The sequence below is a fragment of the Larus michahellis genome, chromosome 2 (assembly GCF_964199755.1).
Source record: "Larus michahellis chromosome 2, bLarMic1.1, whole genome shotgun sequence".
Lineage (NCBI taxonomy): Eukaryota > Metazoa > Chordata > Aves > Charadriiformes > Laridae > Larus > Larus michahellis.
In genome coordinates, this window is record NC_133897.1 from 134838623 (window position 1) to 134854758 (window position 16136).

The 16136-nt window shown below is 39.2% G+C and overlaps 1 protein-coding gene across 2 annotated transcripts in view; it reads right to left on the minus strand.

Annotated features, from left to right (window-relative positions):
- UBE2W (ubiquitin conjugating enzyme E2 W) overlaps positions 1-15190 on the minus strand; it is a 31651-nt gene extending 16461 nt beyond the window's left edge. Inside the window, exon 1 of one of the 2 annotated variants that reach the window (XR_012585757.1) lies at positions 15087-15190. Coding sequence is in view for 1 of the 2 variants with exons in the window: in XM_074577286.1 (XP_074433387.1) it covers positions 15087-15101 (15 nt within the window). In the remaining variant the exon portion in view is untranslated. The remainder of the gene's footprint in view (positions 1-15086) is intronic. The other variant, XM_074577286.1, reaches the window with a different exon arrangement.
- Between the last annotated feature and the right edge of the window lie 946 nt (positions 15191-16136).

Consider the following 16136-nt stretch of genomic DNA (forward strand, 5'->3'; position numbering starts at 1 on the left):
AAATGAAACGAAAACAAGCTTTAGCAAGGAAATTTATAACTTTGAAATAAGGGAATCCACAAAGAAAACTTGACTATGATCACCTATTACGCATCGAAAACTCCAGTGCAATTCTGATTAACAGTAAGTTAATCAGCTCCACACTGGAAAAGTAGGGAGGGGACGCAGAGGTCAAGAAACCCACAGCTCTTCTGGACTTGGTCTTCATTCAGAGGAATGTCCCAAACAGCACCAAGTATCAGCAAAAGGCGTTATTCCCTTCAGCCTCACTGTAACCATTCTAACCCCGTGCCTGTCTGAAGTATCAGCTGTGTTCTCCATCGGACTATGCCCTGACAGATTTCATGTATCTCAATATTGCTCCACTTCAGGGTGAGGCTGGGAAAAAAAAACCACAAAAAAACCAAAAGGCCAACTACAAATGAAGAGGATATCACCCCAGAATTGCAGGCTATCAGGACAGAAGAGCAACAACTGCTAGGAGAGATGGCACATAATCCGATTTATTTTTATTCTCTCCAGCTATACTGACCATCTTGAATAACTTCCCTTGAAATTAAAGGTCAAAAATACCATTTTATAATAAATTCCTAGATTTCTCCAGTCCCCATAATGACGGAAACTCTGAAAGTGTTAGACAGCTCACGGGGCAGGGGGGGAGGAAGCTTTTAAAGCTTTCATAAGTAATACTCTAGCCAGCACAGTCTAAAGATAGAAGCAAGGCAAAGTTCTTACACAACAGAATTACTTTTACTGATACACATTTAAGATGTGATTATTTATGGGAATACAAGCCTTATTTGGGTTTTTTCCCCAACTGGAATAATAAAATATACTATCTATTCTACAACTCTCTACTGTTCCATTAACCATGCCACAGAAGTTAGTCATACCTTATCTGACAAATACAGCTGGGTATCTTTAATAGGCTTTCAGGAAACATTTTCCAAAAAAATTATTTTTTTTTCCTCTATCAAGCATCAGCTCAATTATTTCTGTACAAACTAACAAATAGCTACCTATAGACCTTATCCAGAAGACACTCAAGAGCAATTTATAGCAACTGTAACAAAACTGTAGAGGCCATAATGGTCTACTAACCAGAATTCATTCAATACTGAAAAACTGTTTTAAGAGAGTGGCAAACTAATATTTAGAAACTTGTCCTTCCATCAACTTCTCTGGTCAATTCATTCCAGTGTTGGAACTACCCTCATGGTATAAAATATTTCTTTTATATCTTATGGGAACATCTCATGTACCAAGTTGTGTTTGTTGCCCTTTGTCTTCCCACTGTGGCCCCATTTTCCCCATCACCCTCCCATTAGAGCATTGTAAACTTCAGCAAGATCTTCCCTTTGCCTTCTCTTCTTAAGGCTCAAGAAATCCAGTCAGCCTCTCCTTGCAAGTCACATAGTTCAGCCCCTAACCATCTTGGTGACCATCTGTTGGACTTACTCCAGTACATCCATGTCCTTCTTCTACTGGGACTCCCTTTAGGGAGTAACTCCAGATGTGGTCTCAAGCACCAGAGAGAGGGGGGAAGAATCACTTTCCTTAAGCTGCTAGCTACACGCTTGCACACACAGCCTAATATGCAGCTGAGGATATTCAGAAAATTTGGAAGATACTCTCCAAAGATATTATGAAGGACTACTTTTTCTTACTCTCTCCCTTAAGCAACTTACAAATAATTTGTCTCATGTTATGTGTCATTAATACACAAAACTGGATTATCAGGAGGCAGATCTAGTTTAGAAAAAAAAATTAAAAAAAATAAGCTCTTAAATGAAGCCCTTGAAGGCCAGATTCATACAGTTTAATTAGGAAATTGAGCTCCTGGTTACCATAGTAATGCAGAAAACATCTAAAGTTTAAATGCAACAACTTGAAATTCATTCCTCTTTGGTGTTTAACAATTATAGTACTAGCTGACCAAAGAGGTTACAAAGAACATTAATTTTCTTAGAGTAACACTAAGTCTAAAGGCTACTGTAATATCATGCACAAAACCAGAAACATGCACCCTTAGCTTCAAAGATAATCCAGTTATCTACTTTTTAAAAAAAAAAAATATGTAACTCTCACATACCAAGCCCACACACTTTACGCACAAAAGGCACGCTGCAATTGCAAGTTTCTGAAATCAAGAATTTGAAAAGGAACAGTTTCAGAAAGAGAAAAGCCTTCCTTGTATTTGACATGCATGAATACAGAAAACTGTTTTTCTGGCACAAAATTATTAGAATTAGCAGCAACATACATAACTGGACTATGTAGAATGGATTAACACTTTTCAGACAATTTTAACTACCTCATTGTAGAATCTTATAAACTTAGGACTTGAAGATACCTCAGGAAGTCACCTCTCCATCTTCCTAACATAAGGATGGATGGATCGAAGATTCTTAAAATATCCTTGTAGTTAAAAGCCTTTAACATTTTCCACATCATCCTATCTTTTGCTTTTATAACTGGAAGAACTTTCTTCACAGTAAGAGATCTAGGTGAGCTGAATGAATTATGTCAAAATACTTCTTGTTACTCCTCATGGATACAGAATAGAATTCTTTTACTTATTTCAATTTACTTCTCTCCTTCCCCAGTCTTTACTAAACTAAACACATAATTCTTTCAACTCCCCTTTCTCCAAGTCTCATGTTCTAAGCCTTTAATTTTTGCTGGTAGCCAGGTGTCTCCTTATATATGTTTTTTTAATATATATATGTATTCATAAAAATATACATTTTTTTTACATATATATATATATAAATAAAAGAAGAATGTGTCATCATGACACTTCTGTGAATATATCCCAGAGATTTGTTTTATGATTGTAGCAGCACAATACTTCTGACTTACTTTCTGTCTGCACTCAAAACCTGGAATCTCTCTTCCACACAAGCACTGGTCAGACTGCTACTCATCCATATTTGTAAACTAGACTCCCTTTCCCCCTCTCTTCCCCTTATTAAATACTTTGCGTCTTCCTGTACTAAACTGCATGGTTTTGATTTTAAACCCTGTCCACTTGTCACATATGCATTCTGAAAGAACGCTTATATCCCAATCATCCAAGCTGCTTTCAGAAAGCACGCAGCACCAAGCTTGACACAACCAAATGCCCTCTTCTCAATCAGGCACACAGTTCAAACAAGAGCGATTTTACTACAACCAAACTACAACTGTGACCCCTTGAGAAGTGGTCTTTGCAGTTAATTAGGGAGGGGAAGAATCCACTGATTTATTCCACATTTTTCTTGTGTGCTTACTCAAATGTCACACTAATGCAAGTCAAAAATATTTGTACAGTCAGAATACAGCTACTGCTCCTCTTTCACAACAGTTACCACACAATACGAGGAGGATATGTTAGTTCAATACTATTCTTCTTCTGAAATACATTTTGGCTACTTTTTATCAGGTTAATCATCTTATATCCTGTAGGCATCAGAGACTATTCATTCCAGTGATTTCCAGAAGCCACACTTTCACGTTATAGTAGAGGATTAAAAATAGTATTTATCATCTGGAAACTCAAAATAAACGTCAAAGAACTCAGATTCAGTTGCTTAAACACTTGAAACAAAAAACCCCAAACCTAAAACACACAGTTGTATCCTAATGACTGTCGTAATACCCAATGCCTAAAAGGTATTTAATATGTCCTTTTTGTTTGGCATGACTTACTGCCTCATTTTTAATTTAAGTATCTGTGTCAACTGTTCTTTACTTTCCTTTTCTATTCACAGGCTCACCTCTATCTTTCTAGTGATTTAGAAAAATCTTTCTTGAGTTTTTTCAAATCCGCTAGTTTAAAACAATGCACCATGGATAGATTTCACTCTTACATGCTTGTCCCTTTCTTTTATATTGAGCTGTAGCAGTAAATACTTATTTTCACTTTTCTGTTTTGCACAAAGCCTTTTTCAATCTTCAAGTCACTAAACAGCTCCTCATGAAGCCATCCTGACTTTTCCTAGATTTCATATATTTTTCCATATTGACACAGCTTGCCACTGTAAATTAGTATTTTCTTCTAGAAACTTGAAGCCCTTCAACACTCTTAATTATCAGGAGTCCTTTTTTATATTTCATATAGAAGCTCCCTTCCCGCTCATCTACTTTCTATTAAGAGACTGCAAAAGACAACACAGACTGCAATCATGGAGTTATTTACATAAGGGGGGAATACATGAAGGATACACAGGCAATCTTAATTTGATCTTTTCCTTATTTTTGAGAGGATTTTATGCTTAAACATTCTTTTAATACAGCTTCCAAGAAAACCAAAACTAAAAAGTATCAAATTGGCAAAAACATTCACTACCTAGAGGGAAACAGAACAGCAGAGTAGGAAGATAAGAAACCAAGACCGGATAACACCACAGTCCTTCAGCTAAAGGAATAATCAAGTGCAAAAGCCAAAGAGTAGTGACATAACCAGTAGTTTACACAAGCATTTTCAAAAAGGTAGAAGTCTTTGAAACCAAGATTACTTAATTGACCTACCTCTACAGAAAAGAATGATTCAAGGATGAAATCAAAGAACGCAGCTTAATGCTGATCCAAACATCAGTTCCAAAAGAAAGTTTATTCAAGCAGTTGAGACATGACTGACATAGCAATGGCTCGTATTCTGTTGCTAATTCTGTCAATTGGATTTGTGCAACCCCTTCAGTTATCCTCCACAGATTTTCTAAAGTGTCAAGCCCATAAGACTTCTCAAAACACATGGAGCAAAGAACACAAAATTAACAGGGTGTCAGTGGAGTAAAATTCCTGCTGGCTCCCCAGACAGCTCACAACAACCTGTATCATTTCAATCTTGATAGGTGGCACTCACTGTCTGTCGTGGTTCAAGTTAAATATATCTCTGAAGCCAGCAACTTACACTCTTCTGTCTCCAAACTGGCACACATCTTACTTGGCCAACTCTGGAACCAGTGCAGTAAGATCTCAAATGCCACAGTTGAATTCTCACTTGTGTTGGTTCCTGGTGAATTATATAAAGAAGCAGAAGGCAGGCCAGAAGCATATAAAAAGATGCAATATGTGTAAAGGGGGAGAGGGTAGCAATTTAGGACAGGAGGAGATTTGGAGGCTGGCAACATGAGTATTTCAGAATGGATCTCCCAGAATCAGACAGTTTGGTTACTGTGCACCATTGAGCTAGATGTTATATATCATCACGTAAGTGATTACTAACAGATACAAAATTATTTCAACGGTCTCTGTGTCCCTGTCAGCTACCTCAAAAGGCAATAACCTATATTCCTAAAGCATATATGACAATATCACCATCACATTCCCCAAAACCAGGGATGTTTTTTCTGATTCTACCACAAACAAGGATCATACCCATGGACAGACAGGTAGACAGACTTTAACGACAAACCCCCACAGAGCAACAGTGCAGTCAAAGGTATTTACCTCCCCTGCCATGAAAACTTATCTAGCTCTTGTAGGTATGTGAAAATTACCTCTCTCAACGCCTTTAAAAAGGAGTATCACAATATCCGGTGTCTATTTCAAGTTCTAAGCCCATTGTCAGAACTCTTACAACAGCTTTGCCCCTCCCTTGGAAAACTGGAGCCTAGAGAGTTAAAGCTTAATAAAGCTATATGCAAACAAAAACGTGCACAGTGAAGAAGTAAGGCACCATTAGAGATCACTACCAAGTACGAATTATGTACATATAGCTGAGATATGCCAACGAATATTGTTTCAGTTCACATATAATATTTCATAATTGGAGTGGGCAAAGCATACATACACTGTTACACTGGCTCTGTTGATTAGCAGTAAAACATTAACGCCATAATCCAATGAAGTTCGATTGTATGCCAACACTCAGGCCTTATTACATTCTCAGAGCTGAAAATACAAACTTTATAAAGGTAAATGATAAAAAAATAAAACTGACAAAAGATCAATGCGTATATTCAACAGCCTTATCTCTGCAATTCTTGAATATTCCACTTTTTGGTGTTTCAAGAAATGCTGCATGAGATATGCAATGTCCTAAATGCGTAATATCTTAAATGGGTAAACTAAATGATGAGGTATCTTAGTCAAATACTTTACCCATAAACAACCCTTAATACAGACTTGAAAGTTTATTTTAGAAACCTTCCTTTTTTCTTTTTTTTTTTTTTAAAGAAAGGAAGAAAGACAAAAGCTGAGCTCATTAAACCAAAAGGAGATTCAGAACAAAACAGAAAATATTAAGTGCAGTTAAGAGTTTGGTAGAACACAACTGGGGGAAAAGCAATTTTTCTCTACCAGTAGAGCAAAAAGCAGAAAATGGGCAAACAGTTTCCTTTCATTTCTGCTGGAAGAAATGTTCCATCACCATACCTTTCTTTTACCAGTAACACAAACTGTGAAAGGCAATTAAACTGGAATGTGCCGGCCTTTTCATCTGGAGTGGTAGAGAGACTACTAGCCGTGCTCAGTTCGGCAGTATCAGGAGGATATGTAGAAACTGAAAAATGGAACAGCGACTTCACAGACCAGGAAGCATGGATGTCCAAAACATCTGCACTTGAATTTTGTTAGAAACCTATTTCCATGCACTCAAGTTCTCTTTTTTTTGTTGCGATGATGTAAGAAAGGGGTAGCCTTCCAAGGCCAAGCCTTCCTAGACACTGTAAACTCAAATCTTAATCTGGCTTGGAGATCAAAGAGGAAGAAAAATGAACTCATAAATAGTTCAAAGTTAAAAATTAATCCCACAGGGGCTCCACTCCTTTAGTTTACTCTGGTAAAGCTGCTGCATCCTGGGGAGACTTAACAATATTTCTTCAGTAACTACTAATGATTCTCTTTCGCACCCAAAGACTTAAATGTACCCAGCAAACTCTGCTAGCGCAAAAGCACTGTCAGTCCTATGATGAAGTCCTGGCAAAGAATTACATTTCACTTAAGAGCTACAGGCTGTCACCTCCTTCCCCATTCAAGTTAGAAAACATTTCACAAAAAACATTCACAAAAAACGAAGTTTTTGCATGCAAAAGACAGATTTTTTTTCCAAGCACTCACTCACTCAATGTAGGCAAACAGTAACCTTGTACCAGAACAGGAAGAGTTGTTAACAGGCTGCAACAACACTGTTGTTACAACACCAGCATGTTGTTTCATAAGCAAAGCTGTTACTAGCGTGCCAGTACAACATACTAGCCCGGGAGAGTAAGACCAGTAACAACTCTATTTTCAGTATTTGGTTCTTTCATTCACACATTTCTTACTAGTGTTCTACACACTGGGTAGATAGTCCTGCTTTTTGAACAAAACACCTCTAAAGAAAAAACCCCAAACATTTTTAACAGTGTAAATATTGCTGGAACGGGAACTGATTTCACGTTACTCTCCAATTAGAAACCTAACTTTAATACCAAAAGCTCTTAAACAGAAGAGAAACAAGAACTTTTTTTTTTTTTTAAGAAAAAATTACCTGCTACAGTCCATCTTGCTACTTAAGAAAAGACAAAGAGGCAGCTCCTACAAGTTGAAAAAAAAATTCCTTTGTTTCCTAATCAATCATTCAAGAAAGCCCCTGCTGAGTACATCCCATTATTCAGGTGAAATCATTTGGCCCAGACTCCCAACTCACAAGCCATACAGATACTTGATTATCACAATCCTGTGTGAATTTTTCCTAATCAAAGTTCTTACAGTAAGATTTAATCAAGGCCCAGAGGAGGAAAGAAAGATAATTGTCTGGATGTGCCCAATTAAAGCTTCAGCAGGACACATAACAAAACAGCTTCACAAAACACTCTGTCCATAGAAAAATAATACCAGGATTTGAATTTGAAGAATTGTTTTTCAGTTTTATCTATTTTTGGCTGAATATCAGGTTTTCAATCTGTACTGAGAATGCAGAAGCAGATTAGTCTCCTCTTTCTCATTTCTAATAAAACATGTTAACATCTGGCAACCCAGTTCTAATGTTATTTTCCCAGATCAATCCATACTTCAAGTCCTGAATGTCAGGCATTTTGTACATTTCTGCCTTTTTTAAAGGAACCAAAAGGCAATGCATGAATCTTTTAACAAACTACTTACAAATAAGTTTCCACTACTAATCTTTAATTCTTCTAAGCATTTAAAAATTTCATTACATTACAGACTAGGGGGGTGAGAGAAAGGATTGTTGATTTCTCAGTTTGACAACAGAATGCTATCTTCACATGCCCCAAAATATTCTAAAATATTTGACTGGAAGGTTAAAGCAATACAGTCCTCTTCTAAAGGGAATAATATGCTTGATTTAAGCTCACTAAGAGACAAGATCAAGCTGAAATCAGAACTATAGTATAATTAAAGACAAAACAACAACTACAAACACTCTGTACAGTCTGAAAAGCTTTTTGCCAGATAATCAAATTTTTTTACAATGACCCTGTCATTTTAAAGCAAATTAAGTGAAATCCACTAATGAAGAATAAAGTGAAACTGACAGATAGTCATCTGCTTTATAAATGGAGTCTTTGAATGTAACAATGCCCAGCACGAGCCTCACACAGTACTAAAAAGTCAAATACAAATAATTTTATCTTTTAAGGACAGAAGTCTGGCATTACTAGAACAGCTTCAGTTAAAGAAATTAATTTAAGATAATAGCAAGGGCTGGCACAATGAGGGCAGCCACATGTCTACCAGAGAACTTCTTATCCTTCTAAAAACCATTCCAAAGGTTGATAACCAAGAAAAACTGCTGTATTCTGACAGTTAGCCTTTCAGAAAGAAACAGGGCAAAATGTTAGAAGCTGCGAACTGTAACAAGATTTAAATACTCATCAAATCCATATCCCCAAGTATGACAGGGAGAGAATTTATAATTTAGGAAACCTCAATCCATTCAGTTCCCTTCTCATTATCGGCCACCAATTTCTAATCAAGAATAAATAAATAAATCTATGTGAACAAGTAGCATCAAATTTTGTGAAGCATTTTATTCCAACAGACTCTTACAGACAATATTTACTATACTCCAGTAAACTATTATCAACGTTTATTGCCATATACACAGGATTATTTTTTTCTTGAGGCTGATCAAGCAACATTTTTAAGTAAGTTGAATAAAAAAAATCACAAACAACTTTGTATTCGTAATAACCCAAGGAGAAACAGTTATTTTTTAATACTGTATATGAAAGAACGAATAGTATTCTCAACCAGATGATTAATTACCAAAAATAAGGTGTCTTGCGACTCCTGTTCTACCGCTGTTAACTTCAGTCCTTTTTCTAGTACAGTAATACTGTTCCCAGGAAGGCAAATGATGGGGTTCCCTCCCTTCTGCCCCTGCCACCCCAGACTGGTATCTATTTTTCATTCCAGTGATTAAGGTCACCTCAGAGGAAAAACAAACAAAACCAAAGAAAAAGAAAAACAGCAAAGGCTGGCACAGACTCCAGAATACCTTTTGAAAGCCCTCAACTATCAAAAGCAGGCAGAAGACAGGTTACCTGAACTTCGTCCTATCAGAAAACATTGCTTACTGGCTCTTCCTTTTTTAAAACGTTTAACCTTTTTACTTTATTTTCATTTCATTTTAGTAAACGAAGTTATAACAGATTTAAATGAATGTGTAATGTTGTCTCTTCCTCCATTCAAAAGGCAAAAACGCAACCCACAGTTGACAGTTCTGTCATAGTCCTCCCCAACTTCAAAACCACGCAAGATGCACAGAATTTTTGGCTTCAAGTACTGAGTAAAAGACCTTCATCGTCCTCTTCCCCTCTGCCCCAGTGGGAACTTTAGCCTGAAAACTGCTTGAAAGCTCATCTCTTGGTTGTAAACCAAGGCTATGTAAGAGACATGACCAGTACACCAAACACATTTGTATTTGTTGAACACAGCCGTAACTATGGGTAAATTCAAAAGAAGTCATGCCTTCTCTCTTTCGTATTAACATGGGTAATTTAATCACATAATCCCTGGGAGTATTCACCAATACAGCCTATACCTGTATGATATATAGTGAAGATCCTTCAACTTGAATGTCTTAGCTGGGTAGAATGTGAGCAAACAATTAAAGAAAGTGCTTGATCACTGAGTTTCACAAATTGTTTGAACTAAGCTGCTTTAGCTTATTAATTACAAACTCGCAGAGCTTTCCAAGGGAGCAGCTTAACAAGACAACATTCCCTGGCTTTTGCAAATCTATTGTTTTCTCTTTTCCTCCTCTAAAAGCTTGAATAGCTAGACCTAAAAGCAAGTACAAGACGTTATCAAACCCTGAGCAAAAAATATTTACAATCAACTGGAATAACTATTCTTTACAATAAGTACCTGCCTGCTCTTATTTTCCTGATTTAAATCATACACATATTCATGAAATATCAATGTTCAGTGTGACCGCTTCAAAGCATTCATGGTTTTCTACATTTTAGCTACATAGTTGGTCTATTTAGAAGAAAGGTCTGCTGATTAATGCTCAGAGACACTGGTTTCAGTAAACTTGTCTACTACTGCTTTCTTTTTCGGAAGTGAATTCGTCCTTTCTAGCTCAAAAATTGTGCAGTTGCTGCACAGGAAAGTGTTTCCCAAAACTCTATTTACACAAGCAGATAGAAAAATAAGCAAATGAGACTCCTTAGGGCCTAAAGCCATAACTTTGGGTTTACTTATCTTCACTGACTTAAAGACTATAAATTTTAAACTTCACTTGATATTCAACTCACTTGAAAAGTTTATTAATAAAGACCCAAGATTAAACTAACTCATCTTGGTAAAATAACTACAAATTTTGCATGTATCTTATTTTACTGTAGCATGGCTATACTCCAAAACTAATATACCACATATCAGTACAGACTGATAACTGAAGGTTACATAAAGGACTAAGAATCTTAGTGGACAGGAGAAACGCTTTTTGCCTCCACTCATTCTGGTCTCAATCATGGTACTTGCATTTTTCAGTTTTAAAAATGATTGAAATCTTCATCTTCAACAGTATTACACCAATGGCACCACTAAACAGTTCAAGTTGTTACTAGCTACCAATAATTTAATTGTGTTTATATCCCAGAACTAGTTATATAATTAAATACTAATTTTCTTTTTATTTTTTTTTAAATATTTTAATTGAAATAACGTAAATAGCACCCTGTACTGTGACATTCAACAGTACAGAACACATGTGCATCACCACTGAAGTTCCAGTTGACTGACGGCTTTCCTTACTTAAGGTTGGGTTTGTTGGGGTTTTTTTGGAAGATATATTAAAAATATTTAGAACTTTTTCCTGGACAAAGCTGTCAAATAAGAGAAAATTACTTCCAAGTTATTAAATAAAAATGCTGCCAATATTGAAGAAAGATCAAGCAATAAGCAATTGTTTTAAGAACAGCTGGAAACACAGAACTTCCACTGAGACTAGAAAAGATAAGAGGTAGAAGAGGTAAAGAAATAGAACCAAGGAAGTTTAACCAAAAGCAGACATATCCAGAGCTTAATATTTTCTTATAATGTAATTACAATGCAATTTTTCTTGAGATTTCAGTGGCTTGCATACATTTTCCCCATCCCCTACCCCACTGGCTGAAAACACTGGCGTGAAACTTGTGGGAAGCTTTTGTATTGCTACTGGCTTGTGTTTTGCAATAAAAGCTCCTGGTGATCTCAAGCTAACATGAATTCTGCTTTGCCATCTAGCACAATTATTTTATTGAATGCCTGTTTAGACATACATTTTGGAAAAAAAATTCTATTGCTGTAACATGACTTTTCAAGCAGCACTTGATGTGTGCATGTGTTTTGCTGGTGGCCCACCAATAGGCAGTTTTCAAGGACAAAAAAAAAAAATATCCTGATAACATAAAGTGAAGGTGAACATTATTCTACACTCTTTACTAAAGCTGTTTGTGTCATTAATTACATTAGCTCTGTATTTAATCAGATTTAAATACCTACTTGTACAAATCTCATGTGTCTAACTTTGAAGGAAAAACCAGAGGTTATTTTGGTGATAAAATGCAAAACTAAACCTGTTCCCACAGCTGTGTTTGTCAAAACTGTTTAAATATGTCCAGTCATAATTCAGGGTTTGAAGTAATCTGGTATTACAAGTGAAAGGAGGGAAAAGGTGAAACGGTAGTAAAGTGTCAGCATTATGGATAAAGTCAATCTTCCGAGTTTAAGACGCAAATATTTGTTATCTGTGACTTGAGGGAAAGGCCTTAATTATCTAACACTTTGTATAGCAATTATATATTTTCCATACATTTTCAACTGAAGTTCCTCGGTTCTATTTTTCACCCGATCTTCTATTCTTAATGCAAGTTCTATGTTTCCAGCTATTCTGAGAACTACTGTTTATTGCTTATTATTTCTTCAGTATTTACCACATTTTTATGCTATCTGTAGCTTTAAGACTTCAGCTTACTAAAGATGCTATACTGAATTTTCTAAAGCAAATCCATTCAATTCACTTGTTCTTCACTACTTAAAACTTTTCAGAATATTTCTGTTTTTTTTCCCTGTAAAAGTTGCATAAGCTTGGGCTTTTTCTGGGAAAAATCTTGAAAAAATGCCTTTTTTTTTTCTTCAAGATTTGTTTTGGGGTTTTGTTTGTTTGTTTTTTAAGAAAAAATTATCATTTGCCTAAAGTTATGCAAAACAGGTTTAAAGCAATCTAACAGTGCCAAATTAGCCACCACTGTGGACAACACTGTGGTTAGAAAACAAAACAGGATCTTGTCAACATTTTCTAGAAGAAAAGCATTACACGAAACTACCATTAAAAAACATCCACACAGAAAAACATTTGTAAAATGTTTTTTGTGTTGAAGATTTAAATGTCAATAGAAGAATTCAGAGCCCTCAAGTCTTGCTCACCTGGGAAGGTGTCTACTATTGAGAAACTTACTAATTTTACAGTTCACTTACTAATTTTTCATTTATGCTTCCTATTTATTTAAAAAAAATAAATCCCAACCAATTCTGTTTCCAATTTGTTAAACTACATTACTAAATTACTGATTTACTAAACTCAGAAAAAAGTCCTCAGAACATTATATAACTAGCAACATAAAGACAAAATACTCCCTAAGTTTCCTTGACTCTTTCATCAAAAGACAACAGAACACTATCTGGAAAAAAAAAAAACAAAACAAAAAACAAACCAACGAACTGTAATCTTACAGCCAGTATTTCTAAAATTAAAGCAATTACAACATCAGACTTACCATATCTGTATTTTCAGGAAGTGAGTACTACCTCCACACATAACTTATTTTACTTTTAGGCAACATTTGTCATTCATGTATCCTAAACAACCTAATTTAATTTGTAAACATTATCCCTTTACACAGGGAGCAACAGGAATGAGGGTGAGGCAAACTGTAGAAGGTCATTTACTAGGCCGGAGACAGCAACACAGCACAGGTTTACAGAGTCCCACAGAGTGCCTCCTTCAGGTTTCACAACTGTTATTTCCTTATAGTTGTCACAGTTTTATAAGAGATACTGCTTAATAAATTATTGTCTCTCTTTTGCAGTAATGTTCAGACTTCCACAAGCATGAAAAGAACAGCATTACAAAAACGTATTTGCCAGACAGAGCTGATAAAACGAAGGCAGATCAGGCTATCTGTCTAAACGACTGCTAAATGCAGAACATTCTGTACAGTACGTTCAAGTTCTTGATCCCATTTCATTTCGGTAACTCAGAAAGACACACCATGGGTTTTTTTGATGCTTTTAAACTTCATAAACAGAATTTTTACCCCATGAAGTTCAATGCTTTGACATTTTAACTCTTTTTAGCTATGGTAAATCCAGGCTATCAGGACAATTCAACTAATTTCATTCTGTTTGTACACTTCCTCTCAGCTGTTCCATTACTAGTGACAAAAATTATAAGTTATACAGCACCAAAATGAAAAAAACAAAGAGAAAGCAGCAGTTTGACAAAGAAAACAGAAGTACTAGATCATCCAGATCTAAAAAAAAAAACCGGAAAACTGTAAAAATTCAGAAAAAAAGCAGAGCAGTTACAGGTGAAATAAGAAAAGACAGGGGCCACTGTCACAAAACCCAGCGATCTCTTCTCCTGCCCCAGTCATAATAAATCACCACCCACTCAAAGCAACACACAGTGAAAGTGATCCATTCTTCCAGAGCAATTTCTGCAGCCTCTATTTAAGAACTCCTTCGGAGAAGGTATGAATAAATAATTCAGCTGGAAATACCTGTCAAGCAGCAGGATGTTTCATGTTTTCACCTACAGGAACCCCATCCAACCAAGTAAAACCAGACATTATCTGTCCAAAGGGCTGACACCACACTACAATCTCATTTTATGAAGAGAAAAAGGACTCCACGGGCAACAGGGGCACACGGCTTGGGACAAAACTTGTCTGTCCCAGAATCCCCGTGTAGGAGAATTACAGTGCCAGAAACGCCCGGGAAAATAGGATTGTTGGTCACATCCTTCGGCACCGTCCTCACGGTGTCACCAAGGCGGTCTCCCTGACACGCACACTACCCCCCCCCCCGCTAGGCTGCGGCCACACCGCCGGCAGAGGGGGACGACCCCGTCACCTCCCACGGCGGCCAGCGAAGCCGTGGCCCCCTCAAACCCTGCCGAGGCGGAGAGGGATCCCTTCGCCCTTCCCGAGGAGAGGGGACATCGCTGCCAAACCTATCCCTGAGGCAACTCGCCCCCCCCACACACCCGGCGCCTCCCGCCGCCTCCTCCGCCCGCCATCCTGCCCCGCCCGCCCTCACTCGCGGCTCCCTCCTCCCCTCCCCGCCGCAGCCGGAGCCCGGCCTCGCCCCTCAGGGTCTCAGCTCCATCCCGGCCCTACCCTGCCTCCCCCCTGCCCTCCCCGGCCGCGCCGAGCGGCCGCCCGTCGCCCCTAACCCTCGCGGCTGCGCCGGAGCCGCCGCGCAACCGATCGCTCTCAACCGCTGCCCCAACAGCTGCTCCACCCGCACCGCTCTCCAGAGCACCGCCACGCACACACCCCGGGAGAACGGGCTCCTCCCGGCTCCGGGACACCGCTGCCGCCGCTCACGGGCCCCCGCCCCCGCGCCCCGGCGCTGACCCAGCTCCGCCGCAGGCTCCTCACCTGCATGGACGCCATGATGGATCCTCCCCCTCCCCTCTGCGCCGCCGGCCCGGGCCCTCACAGACGCAGCGCCGCGCGCCCGGCCCCGCCCCGGTCACGTGCCCGTCCCACCGGCCGGGCGGCCGCGCATGCGCGGGGCGGGTGGCGGCCTTGGGCTACCGGCGGCCTTGGGCTACCGGTGAGCCCTCCGCCCATCATCGGGCTCCTCTGGTGCTGCCCGCCCCCTGCTCGCCCGGCGGCAGCAGGGAGGCGACCGCCCAACGGCTGGGGAGGGAGCCCTGTCGTCTCCCGCGGTGGGAGTGGGCCTTAGGGCCGATCATCAGCGCCGCCGCGGGTTTGGGGGGGCTGACACCCCGCCCGGCCTCTCCGTTAAGGTTTTTAGCTGTGCGCGTCCAGAGTCTTTAAGGGATTTAGTTAATGCCGGGTGTGCCCTTTTAGGGGTTTTTGCGGGCTCTCCTGGCGGGAAGGTCGGATTAGGGATCCGCAGCAGGCGCGGCCCGGCCCGGCCCCGCTCTCCTCCCTGGGCTCGGGCTGCCGCTGGTTTGGTGTGGGAGAAGGCCTGACTGCGTCTTGGGGTGACGGGCGGTTCTCCAGGCAAGGGGAGACATTACTCTGTGCTTCCCGTGCTACTCTGCCACGGGTCTTGTGACTTCTCTGCAGTGGTGGCCTGGTGGCATCCCATGTCCAAATTAGCATGGGTATATTTTAAATGGGAGCATTTTCCGATGCTACATTTTGCTTTCCTGGACTGGAACATCCTCTGTCCTTTGCACTGGATGATTCTGTGGTAACTGTGCAGGTGAAAATACACAAGCACCGCTCACTAGAAGCAACCTGCATGCAATCAATAAATAACGCAACTTGGAGAAATGCTTTTCATAAAGCGGGTATTTCAGACCTAACAGATCCTCAAGATAACCTGACAAAATGTTTTTCCAAAGGCAAACCTATAAAACTCATAATCCTAGTGGATATGTAAATCCGAGTTAATAGAGGTACTGATTTTATACCTCATTATAATCTCCCATCTCCCTGCTGATCTCACTGTAT